The sequence below is a fragment of the Danio aesculapii genome, chromosome 6, assembly GCF_903798145.1.
Source record: "Danio aesculapii chromosome 6, fDanAes4.1, whole genome shotgun sequence".
In the NCBI taxonomy this organism is placed as follows: Eukaryota; Metazoa; Chordata; class Actinopteri; order Cypriniformes; family Danionidae; genus Danio; species Danio aesculapii.
This window is the reverse complement of record NC_079440.1, coordinates 24,797,213-24,815,939: the sequence shown is the minus strand read 5'-3', so window position 1 is coordinate 24,815,939 and position 18,727 is coordinate 24,797,213. Positions and strand designations below refer to the sequence as shown.

The 18,727-nt window shown below is 34.2% G+C and overlaps 2 protein-coding genes across 2 annotated transcripts in view; both read right to left on the bottom strand.

Annotated features, from left to right (window-relative positions):
• Nucleotides 1–4,413: 4,413 nt before the first annotated feature.
• Nucleotides 4,414–8,917, bottom strand: si:ch73-389b16.1 (uncharacterized). Its single transcript, XM_056459036.1, has 2 exons — nt 8,514–8,917; nt 4,414–6,092 (listed from the first exon to the last, which is right to left on the bottom strand). Exons 1-2 carry the CDS (start codon nt 8,698–8,700, stop codon nt 5,875–5,877), a joined length of 405 nt encoding a protein of 134 aa, XP_056315011.1. The 5' UTR covers nt 8,701–8,917; the 3' UTR covers nt 4,414–5,874.
• An 8,166-nt stretch (nt 8,918–17,083) lies between these two features.
• btbd8 (BTB domain containing 8) overlaps nt 17,084–18,727 on the bottom strand; it is a 49,920-nt gene continuing 48,276 nt past the window's right edge. Inside the window, exon 19 of the mRNA XM_056459813.1 lies at nt 17,084–17,971. Coding sequence (XP_056315788.1) covers nt 17,448–17,971 — 524 coding nt within the window. The 3' untranslated portion in view covers nt 17,084–17,447. The remainder of the gene's footprint in view (nt 17,972–18,727) is intronic.

The following is an 18,727-nucleotide window of genomic DNA, read 5'->3' as shown; positions in this document are numbered from 1 at the left end:
ATTCCAAATGGGATGGAAATCCACCTCTAAAGGACACTTCAGAGAGAGAACAATTATGGCTGCTGTATACTGAAGCTTTGTTACAGCAGAACATCTCAAAACAGGCCACTTTACAAGGCTTTTTGGAAACAAGGATTTCAAAGAACACACATGATGGACTCACTGTAAATCTAAATATTTAACTTAAATAGAAAATTGTGAGAAAACCATTGAATTAAACTAACTAAAGTTTGTGAATGAGGTGAAACTAAACATCCATATAAGAATTAACATAGAATTTAAGATGCTGTCCATTGCTTTAAACCATTTCAAGTTTTACACCAGGTGAAACTAAACAGCCCTAGCTTTTTTAAATATTTTCGGATAAAAAAAGATCTATTATAGTCTAATTTGGACAAATTGGCTGAAATAAAATACACAGAAAATCTCAGAAGCTTGTCATGAAACAACTTCACAAACAGCATCAGTAGCATCACATATTAATAACCTGATTGACTTCATTTCTGTCAGATATCTACAAAAGTCCTCAGTCACAGTTATTGAGAAATATACGTTTTAATTTTAAGTTTTGTTGAAAATACAAGTGCCGGCACGGTGGCTAGGTGGTTAGCACTGTTGCCTCACAGCAAGAATGTTGCTGGTTCAACTTCTGGCTGGGTCAGTTGGCATTTCTGTGCGGAGTTTGCATGTTCTCCCCGTGTTGGAGTGGGTTTACTCCATCTGCTCCGGTTTCCCCCACAGTATAAAGACATGCAAACTGATTAAACTAAATTGTCCATCGTGTATGAGTTTGTGTGTGTGTGTGTGTGTGTGTGAATGAGTTTGTATGGGTGTTTCCCAGTACTGTGTTGCAGCTGGAAGGGTATGCGCTGCATAAAACATATGCCGGAATAATTGGGGGTTCATTCCACTGTGGCGACCCCAGATTAAAAAAGGGACTAAGCTGAAAAGAAAATGAATGAATGTACACGTGTACAATGTACATTATAAACATGTGCTATGTGATTAAGTATGTCACTATTCAGTGCAAACATGTAAATATATTCTTTTGATACAAATCACACTAAACAACACGTTACTGTAAAAAATAACTAGACGAAAAACAGTAGTGCAAAACAGAGGATGAGATGGGGGTATATGGTAAGGTGGAGTAAACAGTTCTAAGGCTGAACGAGAGATACATACAAGATGTATATAATTAGATGTGTCATGCACTGTGACAAAAAAAGTGTCACTGTTGAGATTCATACGCTGATTCGTTACTCCTGCCTCTCATTCTGTGAGAGCAGCACCACAGCATAATTATTATACAGCATTAAAAATCACTGACTAAAACAAATTGCTTCTTGTTTTTCTTGCCATAACACATAATCTAACATGAATTATTCTAACAGCTACTACTAAAGTACAGGGGCCCCAAGTAAAGCAATCCCTTTTCACAGCAGGGGTGGCTTCTGAAAACTAGTATTTTCAATAAAACAATGAAAATGTCAATTCCTAATACCGATGTTACCGATGACTTTTCTTGATCCATGTCAGAAATCAAGTAAATCAAATAAGTGAAGCTGCTGATGCTCTCTGTAGAGTTGTTTAATGATCCTCTGCTGAGATTTTGACAGATTTAATGTTGGCATTTCAGTTGATTTCTTCTAAGGCTGTGACTGAACTCAGGTGTAGTTTTGAACCAATAGTAAAGCTTGTTTTCAAAAAATCTCTTTATGCCATCTGAAATTTTTCTCTAAAATGTATGTTTTTCTCAGCCTCTTATGTTTATTTTCAGTTATTTCACTTTAAAGCCGATGAAAATAAACTTTTTTTGCACTAAGAGTAAAATTACTAAAACTACATACAACAGCCTGAGAAAAATGCTAATTTTGAATGAAAATTTCACATGTGACCTAGAGGTTTTTGCATCTAAACTCTTCATATTTATACAGTTTAAAGCTCAGATTCAATCATGGGGGCAGCAGTCTTAGGAGAGAACCCCAGACTTCCATCTCCCCAGACACTTCCTCCAGCTCTTCCGGGGGGATCCCGAGGCGTTCCCAGGCCAGCAGAGAGACATAGTCCCTCCAGCGTGTCCTGGGTCCTCCCAGAGGCCTCCTCCTGGTGGGAAATGCCTGGAACACCTCCCTCCAGGAGGCATCCGAAACAGATGCCCGAGCCACCTCAGCTGACTTCTCTCGATGTGAAGCAGCAGCTGCTCTACTCCGAGCTCCTCTCGGGTGACAGAGCTCCTCACCCTATCTATAAGGGTGCACCCTGCAACCCTGCAAAAGAAACTCATTGTATTCGAGATCTTGTCCTTTCGGTCATGACCTCATGACAATAGGTGAGAGTAGGAACGTAGATTAACCAGTAAATCGAGAGCTTTGTCTTTCGGCTTAGCTCCTTCTTCACCACAACCCACCGGTTCATCGACTGCATTACTGCTGCCCTGCACTGATCCACCTGTCAATCTCACGCTCCATCCTCCCCTCACTCGTAAACTCCTCCACCTGGGGTAAGGACTTTCCTCCAACCTGGAGATGGCAAACCACCTTTTTCCAATGAAGCACAATGGCCTCTGACTTCAAAAACAAATGAATGTTTAATAAAATAATTCCACTTAAAGAAATTAAATATATGCAATTAATTGACATAATGGACAGTAACTCCAGGTAAATTAACCTGTTGTGTTTTTCGAGTTTCTTTCTTTCCAAATGTAGTGAAGCTATTGGTTTCAAAAGCACTCTTTTGGACATGGCCAAAAAGACCACAGCTTTCCAACATGAATATATGCAAGGAACATAACAATGCCTTGCTTTCCAAAATGAGGATTGTGTACTAATATTAATAACTGTTTTGTTTTGCTTGTTTGATTCTCTTTTTAATATTTGCTTTCATCACACTTATAAAAAAGTTCACTGTTACCTGCGAATGACCTATGTACTAAACCTACTTGGGTCTTAGTATTGTAATTTTCCATTCTCTGAGCAATGACCTGAGAGGTTTTATAATGTATTTAGAAAGCATGGTTTGGGTAAAGCACCTGAGATTTTAGTCCATATTAAGAATATATTGATGAGAGTCACTCACAGGCCATCCTGTGTTCTGCATCAGAGTTCTTTAATGTCGATGCTTATCAGCTAACAGATAAGTTGAGATTCATAATAACCTGCCAGAGGGAAGAAACCTTAAATAAGCATAATGCAATGTTGCAGTTTTGTTTACTGAAGATTCAATGTACAGTATGTAATTCAGGAGATTATAGTTGTTTGGATTTACCAGTTCACCAGTTCAAAGTTCTTAATGCCCTGCAGATAACCTAGAAAGATGGACCACATCAGAGCACAACTGATAAGCAAATGTTCAGCAATATTACAGCAAAATAAAGAAGTACTGTGGACCTTATACATGTTCAATGCTGAAGCGCATACTTTGAATTCACTTTTTTTTCTTACCTATTTGCAGTTTCAATCTTTTACCCATTTACAGTTTGATGTTTCTTTTCAACTACACTAATGTGTGCAGGCCAGTATGCATTACAATCTTTTGTTGTTGTTTTGACTGTCCAGTTCTCACAATATGAATTGTTTCATTTTCAAAACAGAACTTCAAAACCAGTTTTCAAAACTTGGCATTTTAAAGCCCCAAAAAGGTCATGTGCTGTAAATGAATCGGGAAGATACTGTAGATTATCATGGCCACAAACTCATAGGGGAAAATACTTTTTATACTTTAAGTTTATTTTATGATACTCAAATGATGTTGAAGTACGTACATATTTAAGTATACTTCATGTAATAAAACGCTGTGTTCCACACAATCAGACAACATTAAGAAATTAAGTTAACTTGTAGGTTTTTGCAAATTTAAGTGGATTGAACGTAAAACAATTAAGTTGTTCCCCCCAAAAAATTCCATCATTTTAAACAAGTAGTTTGCACAAACAGCTAAAGTCATTTTTTAATGCCTCAATATGCTAGTAGTATACTTGGACAGTAAGTGTACTACTTGACTATGCTGAATAACACTTCTTCGTTGAGTGATTAACATAACCCACAATGCATGCCTTGCACATAGTTGTACATTTATACTTCTGCGTTCTGCTTGTGTTGCTCTGGCAAAAACACTTCCCAAAATGCTAGCTGGCAGTGGGGTTTCTACGTTTCTGTGTTCCTCTAAGTATACTTTTAAGTGTACCATACGTGTAACAGTAGTAAACACAAAGTCCACAAGTATAAAGTTTTCATTTCTACCAAAAGTGAACTTATAAATACAATACAGGTTTACAGTGGGTATGGAGAGTATTCAGACCCCCTTAAATCTTTCACTTTTTGTTATATTGCGCCATTTGCTAAAATCATTTATGTTCTTTGTTTTCCTCATGAATGTACACACAGCACCCCACATTGACAGAAAAAAACTGAATTGTTGACATTTCTGCAGATTTATTAAAAAAGAAAAACAGAAACATCACATGGTCCTACACATTCAGACCCTTTGCTGTATCACTCATATATTTACCTGCTAGCTTATTTCATATATTTAAGGCTAGCTTTCTAGTTTGGTGAAGTATTTGTTTTTCCCTCCATGGGGTTGTTTGAGTTGCCTTTGTTAATGTAATAAAGGTCGCCTTGGTTCCTCCATTTGGTTCCTTAAATATCTAAAACACTGACAGTGAATATCCATGTATTAATTTATTACCAATTGTTAAAATATTAGTGTCTTAGGTGCAGAATGTAGTTCTGATAAAAAACAAATGCTTTAATGTGTGACATGACTAAACATTGCTATAAACATCTCAGTTCAAACAAGTAGAGGCTTGGACCTGAAAAGTGTTTTGTTTTTTGACTCCAATTCATGAAAGCAACAAAACCTGACAGATACTGCACTCTACTTTAATGTATACTGACACCTACTGGTGTGGATGTATCATCCAAAACAACAGTTTTCAGTTACAAGCGCTGTCTTTCATCTCAAGGTGAAGTAAGGTCACTGCTATTAAAGGGTTGAATGAGGACGCAAAGTATGAAAGAACTTTCAGACAAAGCAGAGGATCTGAATAGTAGATTTAGATCCTATGCAAGAGCTCCTGAAAGCATCATGAAAAAGTGAGCTTTGAGATATGGGAAGGAAATCCACAACTGAAATGGATAAGATTGATGTTTTCTTTTCATAAAGTCTATAACCTGAAAGACATATCAATATTTTAATGAAGAAATTTATACACAGTATGACACACACAACCTGTAAAGTTCAAATACATTACTGAAGTGCTAATTAATATTCACAATGAAACTACATGTGATAGTTCAAAAAGTCACAGGAGAAAACAACACAACTGGAACTATGAATATGGCTGACTAAAACATCTATATTAAGAAATACTGGACTCAGTTCCCACTTAGCATGTAGATACAACTTATAAAACTATTTGTACACAGTCTAACAAAAAAAAAACAACAACTTGCCTTAAGCAATCAAACATAAATTAGCACAATAAAATGTCAAATATGACAGGCTGTTAAATTTATTTCACAAGTTAACAGGGCATTCAGTAGATGCCTATATACTTAAACTGTAAATTAAGGTTTAAAGGCGGCATTTTGGTGACAACAGAACATAAAAATAGAATGCTAGCATAGGCCAACAGTAACATCAGAACACCAAAATGGATCTTTGTAGAGTAATCCGATCATGCCATCTGTTTGAGTAACTGTGGCATGTTTAAAGAAGAGATAATTGGTTCATTGCTTTACGACAGCTTGTGGAATGTGTGGGCCAGAGTCATTAGATGTGCGGTCAAGCAGATATGTGAGATGAACAGCATATAGTAAAGTCTTCATCCGATGAGAGGACTGGATGTGGTGAAGGAAAGCTGGTGGAGTCTCACCTCAGACCCGCTGCCAGTCTCTGCATGGCGGCCTCGCGCTCCTCTGATCTCTGCTGTGAGCGCCTCAGGATGTTGCGCAGCTCCTGCAGGTGGTCGAGCGTCCCTACCAGCTCCCCGCGCACCGTCTTCATCTGACTCTCCAGCAGCTGTGTGCGGTGCAGAGAGTTACGACGGTCTCGCTTGCTGCGCTGGACCTTCTGCTCTAGATCTGACACTGAAGAAAACACACTAAACAGTCAGACTGAATTGATTTGTTAGCATGAAAATCATGAAATACAAAATACTATACAGTTGTAGTCAAAATGATTAGCCCTCCTGTGAATCTTATTCTTTTTCAAATATTTTACAAATGATGTTTAACAAAGCAAGGATTTTTTTTTTCACAGTATTTCCTATAATATTTATTTTCGCCTGCAGAAAGTCTTATTTGTTTTATTTTAGCTAGAATAAAAGCTTTTTTTATTTTTTCAAAACTATTTTAAGGTCAAAATTATTAGCCCCCTTAAGCAATATTTTTTTGATTGTCTAGAGAACAAACCATCATTAAATTATTTGCTCAATTACCCTAACTTGCCAAATTAATCTAATTAAGCCTTCAAATTATACTTTAAATTTTAATACTAGTATCTTTATAAGATATTTGTTAAAATATTATGTACTATCATCATGGCAAAGATAAAATAAATCAGTTATTAGAGATGAGTTATTAAAAATATTATGTTTAGAAATGTGTTGAAAAAAATCTTCTCATCGTTAAACAAAAATTGGGGAAATAAATATACAGGGGGGCTAATAATTCAACAATTTTATGTTTTTTGAATAAAAAGGGCATGGAGGGATATGCAATATTCAATAAAGTCCCATATATTTTTCAACAAAAAAAAGTGAATTATTATGCATATTAGATGTATTAATGATGTAGATATATACACTGAAAATAAAATATCTTAAATAAGTTTTAATAAATCTTTGGTTGCATTTGTACAAATTTGGCTATAACCAAAATTACATTGGGTGGGTCAAAATGGGTTTCTTTTTTATTAAATGAATCAATCATTAAAATATTAAGTAAAGATTTTATTGTATTTTATTTCCTACAGTAATTATAACATAACTATTTTTAATTAGTAATATGCTACAGTAAGTACTTCATTTATACAATTTTTCAGGTCATTTTCTCAGTTTATTTTATTTATTTATTGTTTTGTTTTTAACCCTCATGTTTTAGATTTTTTATTTTTTGGCTAAATACTGCCATCTTCTAACAAAGTATACATCCATCGGTAGCTTATTGTTTACTAGTTTATATCTTTCAGGAAATGTATAAATCTCAATTTTAAAGAAATTACAAGTATGACATATCGCTGTGTGGTCCTGGATCACATGCACAGTGCTCAGCATATATAAGTGTACCACTAATCAAATCTATATATTAAATTAATATTTTTTGTAGGAAGCTATACAATATTATTCATTCATTCATTTTCTTTTTCGGCTTAGTCCCTTTATTAATCAGGGGTCACCAAAGTGCAATGAACTGCCAGTTTATCCAGCGGATGTTTTAAGCATTGGATGCCCTTCCAGCTGCAACCCAACACTGGGAAATATACAAGATTATATTTGTGCACATCCATTAGATTAGTTAGTTCTGAAGCCAAATCTTATCGAACAAATTGACTTACGATAATGGTCCAAAAACTAGTACAGCCAAATTTATATGTGATAGAAAAATATTAAATACAAATTTTAAAAAGAGGAAAAATCAAGAGAAGCAAAAAAAATGAAAAATTTGTTGAAATTTTGTAGAGTGCAATTTATTTTTGCAATATGTTGCTTGAATTTATTTGTTTTATCTTTTAATTTCTAAATATGTTTGGTGACTAAAATATTATTTTAATAATTATATCTGTTTAATAAATCTGTTTTGTTTAAATGCACCAAAATACATTGCCTATATTCACTATATTCAGGGATGGATCAAAATATTCATTTTCAAAATGGGGTGTACTCAATTATGCTGAGCACTGTATAAATATAATACATTTACAAATCATTTACAATAAAGTTAAGGAAAAAAGAAAAGAAAAACATTGAATAAGAACTTAGATATGTCTGTCTATTTAATGAACACACACAATAAAACCAATAGGAAAGGTTTTACATTTCTTTCCTTTTAGGTTAATAAATTGTATATAGTTTTTCAGATGCCTATACAGCCAAGCCCAAAATCTTTCATACCCTGCAATGTTAAGCAATTTAACTTAACTTTGTTAGTTGAATTAAATGAACTTTTTTTAGTCATCTCAACTTAGTCAAACTGGCAAAACTTTGTATAACTTAAAGAAATTTAGTTGAAACCTGATTAACTAAAACAAGTTAAAGAAACATAAAAAAATATATATTTGTTGTCTTGACTTTTTGTCATTACATTTTTTACAATGGCTTATAAGTAAACTTGTATATTTCCACAGTATATTTCCAGAGTTTTTACAGTGCAAATTATTTTATCTTATTTAAAGCAAAGTGGATTTTCCACTGTAATATAAGATTAAAATCTGAGAATTAAATCTAAACAATTTTTTTCATTGCAGATAGATTTTAGGAACATTTACACATTCACGGTTGAGATACAGACCCATAGTGTCCCCACAGCTTTGACTTTCCGTCTCCGCTTCTGTCTCCGTCTTCTTTTCCAGCAGGCCTTTGGTTTCTTGCAGCATCTTCTCCATATGAGCCAGCTGAGAGGCTTTGGCTCCACTGGCCCTGCGGATCAGAAGCCGCTCTTTCTCTTTCTCACTCAGATCATTCTTACACTTACTCATCTTCTCTGCTTTGTGGTCCAGATACAAAACCTAAGCACTTCACGAAGCTGGCAGCAAGGAAAAAGAAGACTTCCGATGCCTAATATTGACCTTCAAACCTGATTTTTAAAGAAAGACACCATCAAGTCTCCCATTGCATTTTTTTTTTCACCTAACGCTAAATGATTTCCCCATCTTTCAGTTCATCGTATCATCCGCAGCAGTCTGTAACTGTTTGCTAAATGTCAGAAGATGGTCATCTTTTATACTTGTTGTTGAGAGCAAATTCAGCCTGCAGGCCAACAAACAAAGAGGGAGCTGTGGCAGTCATGAGATCAGCCTGATTCACAGCCTTCAGCAACACGGCCTTTTACACTTCACCACATACTAACTGATAATACATCCAGGGATTCTGGGTAACCAAATGTTATAAACACTTTAAGTCAATGCTAAAATGCGCCTGTTTAAATCAGATTTTTACACAGCTACAGGAGGCATTGGCTGACGTAAGGGAAAGTTCAGGTCTCCATCTGCTTCACATTCTCATTTCTTCCATTTATTGATTATCATGCTGTGTTTGACCTGTTCAGAAGCAACATCAGGCCATTTAACTAAATCTGTCTCTGCTCAGCATATATACACCCCTTACAAATCTATCTTTTAAATGTATATTTTTAATAGGAAGCTATACAATGTTATTTTGTGCAATATACATTAGATTAGTCAGTACTTGAAGCCAAATCTGGAGCTCATCTAACAAAATAATTTATGATAACGGTTCAACAACTAGCACACGCAAATTTATATGTTAAAGAAAAGCCTTAATTGTGTTAATGCATAATTGTGTTTAATTTCCAGCAATATTATCTTGATCGAACAAAAAAGTATGCCAAGAGCCAACGTTTATTCAATCGTGTTTTCAACAATAAAATTGATGACTTTTTTCCAGAAAACGTAAGTATTTTACGTTTTGACAGTTTAGTGGCTAATTCGTACGAATTCGTACGAGTTCAATCGTACGAAATGGTACGATTTTAAAAAGGAGGCGTGGCACCTAACCCCGCCCCTAAACCCAACCATTGGAGTCATTGGAGGATGAGCAAATCGTACTAAATTGTACGAATTAGATCGTACGAATTCGTACGAATTAGCCACTAAAAAAAGTTACGAATTGCCGTGAGATTGTGTTGCTTTTTTCTATTGTGGCCTAAAAATGCATACTTTGACAAATGAAAACATTACATGCAAACTACAAAAATTATACCAAGAGACAATTTTGTGAAAACTGTGACATCATGCACATAACATGTCCAGTCTATGGCCGTGACAACAGTGTAAACGTGGAATATTTATTTATTTAAATAATGACGTGGCCAGACACACACAAAACCTTTTCAGCGTTTTTGGTGGTTTTCTTGGATCCATTTTATGGGTCTCTGTGTCTTGTAAACACACCCTTCAAATTTCCAAACTTTACATGTATGTTCATGTCTCTAAATAGGAAAATTTCACAAGATTTTAACTAGGTTAACTAGTATTACTTTAAAGGTTAAAACAGATGTGTGTGTGTGTCTCACATAGTTTATGAATTGAAACAAAGTATCTCTCATCTGCCAGAAGGCACAGTAGCTCTTCATGGCAATAAGACTCAAAAAAACACTCTTAACCATAGGCTATTTATCCCTCCCCAAAGAAAGAAATGAAAAAATGGCACTGGTTCTGTCAGCAGTGTTTTCTTCCCCGTTCAATCTCATGCTGAAGACAGTTTAGTCAGTTATAATGGCACAGTCTTGTGATGAGTCACGATCACTTTGTTAAAGCATGTTTGGTTAGTAGGGGACACAGGATGGGTGTCTTCCCACATGCTGGGAAAAGAGTTTTATTGTCTAGGACAACATGGTGACTTAAAGCCAGTGTTGTCTAGAGAATTAATACTGTATATTACAATTTTAAGCCTATTTTACTCTTTAAAAAATCCATAAATAACATAACATATACTTTTGCATTACTTTCCTTAAAAAGTAACACAATTGGTTACCATTTTAAGTGACTTAACTTGTAATACTGTATATTACTTTTTTCCAACACTGCTTATAGGATTATCTTAGTATCTGCAGAGTAATTAAATCTGATAGAATTTAGATTATAAATCTATAATTTTGTCTATGCCTTTGGTTCTCGGAATGTTAAGGCGTGTTTACGTTGCTCTTACTGTGGGTTCAAGTAGGTGGTGTTCCCACATTGTAGTTTCCAACATATTTGAAAATGAAATATTTTTATAATAATAATAATTCCTTACATTTATAGAGCACTTTTCTCAAATCGTTTTAAACATTTTTGGGAGAATCTCTTCATCCACCACGAGTGTGCAGCATCCACCTGGAAGACACAATGGCAGCCATACTGCGCACCACACACCAGCTGATTGGTGGAGAGGAGAGAGAGCGACGGAAGAGACTGGGGACGGTTAGGAGGCCAAGATGGACAGAGGCCAGTGGGCAAATTTGGCCAGGATGCCAGGGTTAAACCTCAACTCTTTTTCAATGGACATCCTGGGATTTTTATTGACCAAAGAGAGCCAAGACCTCAGTTTACATCTACATACATCTCATCCGAAAGACGGCACTTATTGAGTATAGTATAGAGTATACAATATACTGGGGCATTAGGACCCACACAGACCACAAGTTGAGCACCCCCTGCTGGTCTCACTAACATCACCTCCAGCAGCAACCTAGCTTTCCAATTTGGTCTCCCATCCAGGCACTGACCAGACGCAGCTCTGCTTAGCTTCTAGTGGTCGATTATGTGAGATTTGCAGAAAGCTATAGCTGCCAGCTGTTATCTGTTTCTTAATGCATTTTTTAAAAGCTTTTATTGAAAAGTTAAGCTCATAACAGAGTGTGGTCATCAAACATTTTTAGGATAAGAAAAATATTTTTAATAATGCAAATTAATATGAGGCTTTCCCAGAGATGGGTGGAAGGGCATCCTCTGCCTAAAACATGTGATGGATAAGTTGGCAGTTCATTATGCTGTGGCGACGCCTGATTAATAACCGCCGGTAAATTACAGACATTTATTGTAAAATAACAGACGGTAAGTTTAAATTTAAAGAAATTTCTGCAATTTAATGTCTGTTATTTGAAGGTAAATGTCTGTAATTTAATGTCCATTATTTTACAGTAAATGTCTGTAATTTAATGCTGATTATTTTACGGTAAATGTCTAATTTAACAACCATTATCTTACAGTAAATGTCTGTAATTTAACGTCCATTATTTTACAATAAATATCTATTTTAACGCCCATTATTTTACTGTAAATGTCTGTAATTTAACGCCCCTTATTTTACGGTAAATGTCTGTAATTTAACGCCCATTATTTTACAGTAAATGACTGTAATTTAACATCCATTATTTTACAGTAAATGTCTGTAATTTAATGCTTATTATTTTATGGTATGTTTGTAATTTAACGCTCATTATTTTACAGTAAACGTCAGTAATTTAATGCTTATTATTTTATGGTATGTTTGTAATTTAACGCTCATTATTTTACAGTAAACGTCAGTAATTTAACGTCTGTAATTTTACTGTAAAAATGGGCGTTAAAGCAACCCAGCTGCTGGGAAAAAAAGTTAAATAAAGATTTTTTTACAGTGCAGATTAACTTTACAAGTTAAAATTTATGAGTCCATTGCAACCTTTAATGATAATACTTTTAAAAAGTACACAATATATTATATTTGAATATTAAAATGTAATTATTTTAGTTTAATTAATTAGTTCATATGAACACTGCCATTACTTTACTGTTTAGTTGTCGGTTTTACACAAACAAAGAAGCTAATTTAAATTAATGTAAAACAAATACATTTAGCTTAAATTCACTCATATACGTCCTTTACTGGATTTCAAATTGCAGCAATCTTTCCAGCTGCATTCCAGTGATAACTATAGGTTATTTGAGAGAGAATGAACAAAACATTTTTTCTGGTTTCTTTACACCCACTGCACTCTTCATCTCAACACTGAAACCATTGTAGCATCCCAAAACAGATTTACCGATTAAAGGCAAATAGACCAATTTAGACTCAGGACCTCAGGCGTGTGCCTTCTTTTAAAAGCTCCCTTTATTGACTTTGATCATCTAGAAATATCAAGTTCTAACCAGACCTAGACAAACAAGGCTAAATGTTTTGTGATGTGTGATGTGATGTAACAATAGTTTACATTTCTAATAACTGTCGACCGTACACTGAGATGTGATTCTATGAAAATAAATGTCATGGGCTTGTTTGTTTTATCATTTTGGCATTTTTTCAAGTTTGTGAGCAACGTTGTGTGCATCTTCCACTCACAGGAAATGAGGAATAAATAAGGATGTTTGCTTTATAGTTTTGGGCTCTGGACAGCAGCTGCTCCAGACTCAAACTTCACCACATGTTCTTTCCATCTGCAGAAAACCCCATTCCTCCTGACAGAAACACAACGTGGACTCCAGAAACTTCACTTGCCACTAAAAAGACAAATGAATTTAGGCAAGTGGGTTTCACAGTCTTAAAGAGGATTACCAAGTCTACAAGAGAACAGATGAGCTGGAGATTATGTAACTTGTACTACCACACTCCACAGATGCCCATGGTACCCATTGTAAATAAATAGATAAATAAATAAATAAATAAATAAATAAATAAATAAATAAATAAATAAATAAATAATCTGCTGTGTAAAACATTCCAGAGTAGTTGGCAATCCCTTCCACTGTGGGGACCCCTGATAAATCAGGGACTAAGCCGAAAGAAAATCATTGAATGAATGAATGAATGAATGAATGAATAATAAAATAAATAAATTGTAAATAAAAAATACAACTTATAGACTTGTCATAGCATAAATTTATATACTGCAACTCTAAAGATTTGAAGTGCTTTATTCTAACAATGAAAGTGTCTGAGTATGCCTAGGCTTAAATGCAAAATATATTTTAGTTAATGGACTCTGTTTGACTGCATTATATAACAGAAAGCTGTCATTGTATTATAACTAAGTATTTTTAAAAGAAAAGTGAATATAAAGTATAAGAATGACACATCATTGTATAAAGTATGATATTAACATCGTTTTCTTCTTCGAATTCACTCAAATTGAAGGTTTTGAGTAATATTCTCTGCTTTCTCATCAAGAGTATTTTTAAGTTTCTAGATTAAGATCTTCCGAGATAAAAGGAAGGAAGAAAGAAAGGAAAAAAGAAAGAAATAAAGTTTTCAAGTTTTTGATCCATTAATCTATATTTTAGCTATATTTTACCTTAACATATCAGTTTTCTCTCAAACTGTTCTTTTGGCCTTCCTTTTTCATTGTCAATAGCAAAATATGTCCACTAGATGGAGACAAAGATAATAAAAAAACCGCCACAATCAAGTCACAAGGTGATTTTAATGTTAATAGCAATTTATTTTTTTAATCATTTTGTAATATAATATAATATAATATAATATAATATAATATAATATAATATAATATAATATAATATAATATAATATAATATAATATAATACCTTCTTGAAGAGCAGTGCACTTTTACAAAGGACATGAATAAGAATGCTAACGAATCAATTTTAAACTGAAATCATGATATGGCAAGCGATTTTACCATTAAATTCTGAAATAAATAAATATGGGTTTTCATAGGGGCGTTTTAGTAGGATATTTGAGAGCAGCAGATTTTTTTTAAACGTTATGTAATAAAAAAAAATTCTAATTTGTCTTTAAAATTAATTTAAGTCAGACTCAAAGGACTCTAAAATAATTTAATTTTAGTATAGATTGGGAAGCATAATAGATATTTCTCTAAAAAAAAGTCAAATTCCTACACAAAGTTCATACAGTTAAACACAAAAATTACCACTAAATTAAACCACGTTTTCAAAAATATATATATAAATCAATATAAAATAACACAGATTAATATGTCAGAGTATCACATAAATAAGTACTAATATCTTATAACAGGCATTAGTATAGAAATATAAGTGTACCTTATGAGTAGCTACTGCTATATATATTCAGATTCAAAAACCTCTAATGCCGTCTGAAATTTGTATAGAAAATTAACATTTTCTCAGCCTCCTTTGTTTGGGTTGAGTTATTTCACTTTAAAGACCATGAAAAGGACCTATACTTTGCCGAAATTTCTGAACCTACCCAAAGGAGCCTGATAAAAACGCTCATTACAGAAGAAAATTTCAGGTGGCATTTGCAGGTTTCTGCATCTAAACTCTAGTAAATTTTTATAAGGTCTTGGCACCTATACATTAAGATTAGGTAGTCCACTTACATAATAAACATTGTAGTTCCTAAAGTATGCCTATGGCCTATGCTCCAGATAGATTCACGTTAATATAATTTCGAAAGCAGACATTCCAACAAGTCTCACCACCTTGTCAGACTGACCTGATAGTGTTGTGAGCAATTAATGTATCCGTGTAATGGCACATCTGTTATAGGTTTTTAGCTGACTTGGTTTGGCACAGTGACTCATTTCAACGATGTGACAAAAATAAGGCCATAGATTTAAAAAAGGTTTGGAGCTGAGGTCATGGAAAAAGGTCATGGGGAAAAAAACCTACAATACAGTTTTCTTGCTGAATTAGGGGCGTTTTGAGGACAGTCTCCTTGCCCTATATTTTATTTTTCTCGAGACACTTAAATTTCTTTTTCAAGGACATGGATGAATGATTTTCTCTTCAGTCCTTTCTACCACACTCAGCTCTGAACGCTAGAGAACAGACTCGTTTGGCATGGGCTACTTTCCTTGTCCAAAAGATAAACACAGGCCTCTGTATGAGCTACATCTCTGAGTAAAGTGAATGTAATTCTAAATCCAGTCATTAAGGTCACATATTCTCCATAAAATAAGGTTGTACAATATATAGTTGAAGTCAGAATTATTAGCCCCCTTGTTTTTTTTCCTCCAATTTCTGTTTAACAGAGATTTTTTTTTCAACACATTTCTAAACATTTGAGTTTTAATAACTCATTTCTGATAACTTTTCCATTTGATCTTTTCCATGGTGACAATAAATAATATTTGACTAGATATTTTTCAAGACACTTCTCTACAGCTTAAAGTGACATTTAAAGGCTTAACTAGGTTAATTAGGTTAACTAGGCAGGTTAGGGTAATTAGGCAAGTTCGAAAAAAAAAATACATATATAGCTTAAAGGGGCTAATAATTTTGACCTTAAAATGTTTTTTAAAAAATTAAAAACTTTTTTTCTATCCAAAATAAAACAAGTAAGATTTTCTTGAGAAGAAAAAATATTATCAGACACACTGTGAAAATTTCCTTGCTCTGTTAAACATTATTTGGGAAATATTTAAAAAAAGAAAAAAAAAATCAAAAGGAGGCTAATAATTCTGACTTCAACTGTATGCATTTAAAAAAAAAGGTAAATTCATACACTGTAAAACCCAAAAAGGCAACTCAAACCGTTTGAGGAAACCGATTGCAACAAACCATTTAAGTTCAAAAACGAATCCTAATGAGTACTGTGAACTTAATCCATTTGAATAAATGAAGCAATTTGAGCACAGTAAAACCCAATAAATGAAGAGAACCCAAACCAACTGAGTACTGTAAAACCCAATACAGTAAGTTAAGGCAACTCAAACTGTTTGAGGAAACCGATTGCAACAAACTATTTGAGTTAAAAAAACAACTATATGAGTAATCTATGAGTACTGTGAACTTACTCAATTTAAGCTGAAGTAATGAGGTATTTAATTAACTCATTACCTTCAACACTAAGTTCAAAACGTTTTTCAGTAAATTTTGAGTTAACTACACCCATTTCATTTGATAAAGTTGACTGTTGGGTTTTACAGTGTAAAGAATAGATCCAGATCTACTAATCTCATCTATTAATCACATAGAAATCACATTGACCTTCAGATGATCAGAATTGTTTGGTTTTTCAGTATTGATGAGAAATTTTAATTGGATATATCACGGAATTATTCTAACCTAACCTCAATTGATTAGAACATTGCAATACACTGAATTTAATAGAATTATTTGTATCCTATACCTCATTATTGCTATAAATGATTACACTTTTATGAAAGCTACATTTATTATGCCAGGACAATTTTAGCATACCCTAAATATTAAACAAAGTTTATAAAAAAAAAGAAAGATTTTACTTTTCATTTCACAAAAAAAAAAAAAGCTTTTCAACCAAGTTTTCAACGTGTAGAAGCGTGTTTGTCAAAAATGACTCATTTTTTAAATAGTTAATTTATTTTATATCTTGAAAAGAGATGGCCTATATCATTATATAAAATGAGTAGAATAATGTTAATAATTGTAAAAAAAAAATCTGAAAACAAAAAAAGATAAACAATTAAAACACTCAGTTTTTATTTATTCTTTATTAAATACAACAATGAATGTAAACCAGATCCACTTATATACTTTCTATACTTTTTTTCTGAAAACATTTGAGAAGCATCGTCATTCAAAGACAAAAAAGAGCAACAAGAAAAATGCCTTTTTGGTTTTATACAAAGATTCAAGCGATACCCATCAAGTAAACAATAGAAAACTGCCCACATGCAAAAAGACTGAGGTCATTACCCCAGTCCCTCATATATCCAATGACACATAAAATGACATGTAATCCAGATAACTTAAGCTGCTACTGATCTGAATTTCTCCCCAAAACAAAGGAAGAAAGTGATAACCCTGTCCAGTTCTACCATCAGTGATGCGTCTCCAGCTCCACAATGGTCCACTCGCCCTGCGGAGAAGCAGCGTCTTCAGGAGAGAAGCTGGTCACAGTGATGCTGGTGGTGGAGTCCTCCAGTGGAGAAATAAGCTCAGCCCAGCGCTTAAATGTCTCTTTTTCATGATACAAGTAGTCCTGTTCATTCAAGCAGTCTCGAGACAAGGACAGCGTCTGCTTGATCAGATACTGTGCCAGGTTTAAATCTTCTGGGACTGAGTTTATGATGCCCAGATTGGACTCCTGGTCCGACATTAGCTGTCTAAGCAGACTCCAGTCTCTCTCTGCAAACTTACTGCCTTTATTGTCCATGTCTTCCGTCTCTACTCCTCTATCATCCCGATGAGAAAGGTCCTGTTGGTGATCAGTGCTCTTGTCTGCATCCAAACTTTGTTCGAGGGCTTCTCCAACGTCCATCTCATAAATGGGGGACAGGGCTTTAGACGACCGCCGCTCATGTGTGCAGGTTTGATCCAATGTGTCACAAGCATCAAAATCCCCTAAAAATAATTGACAATACTGCACAATGACCAAGTGTTTATCCTTATGTGGGCTTAAAACAAAAAACACACAGGAATTTTCTTGAAGACATGCGTTGTTTTGAACTCCACACAATGTACAGAATCACCCCTAGTGCAACTGTGCCCTCCACAAGCTTGAGTTAGAGACTGAGGAGATGAAATAAATTACATAATTTGCCTCTATAACTTTATTGTCGTTCATTAATATTTGATTCGATGATGCATGCATTACTATTAAGCAGATGTGCAGATCCAAAGTTATCCATCACTTAAGTTTCCATGTTATCCATGGATCAACTTGGGAATTTAGGATAAGGATGGACAGCTGCCATAAAGGTGATGCACAGAGGAAAGCCTACACTGAATGTGTCTCTTTTGTTCACAAGTGCTAACAGTAAAAAAGGCATGTTTTAGCCAGCTGCTCTACCTCCAGATTAACTTGTTTTGTTTACACACAAATGATATGAATTCTCTGGTTTAGATTAAACCAAGTGCTTTTTTTCCCCTTAAACATACACACTGAAATATTATCAAGCACTAGAGCTGTTTTTGAGTTCATCTTTTACTTAAAGCTACACTAAAAATATGAGGAACATGCTGGCAAAAGAGTGCTTATTGCTTTACTTGGCAAACTCGAGATATGCTTCTTGTAGGTAGATAAAAAAAAACTGAAGCAAAACCATTAACAGTGATTGGAATCATGATACAACTGTGAAAAAAGAGAGACATAATGAC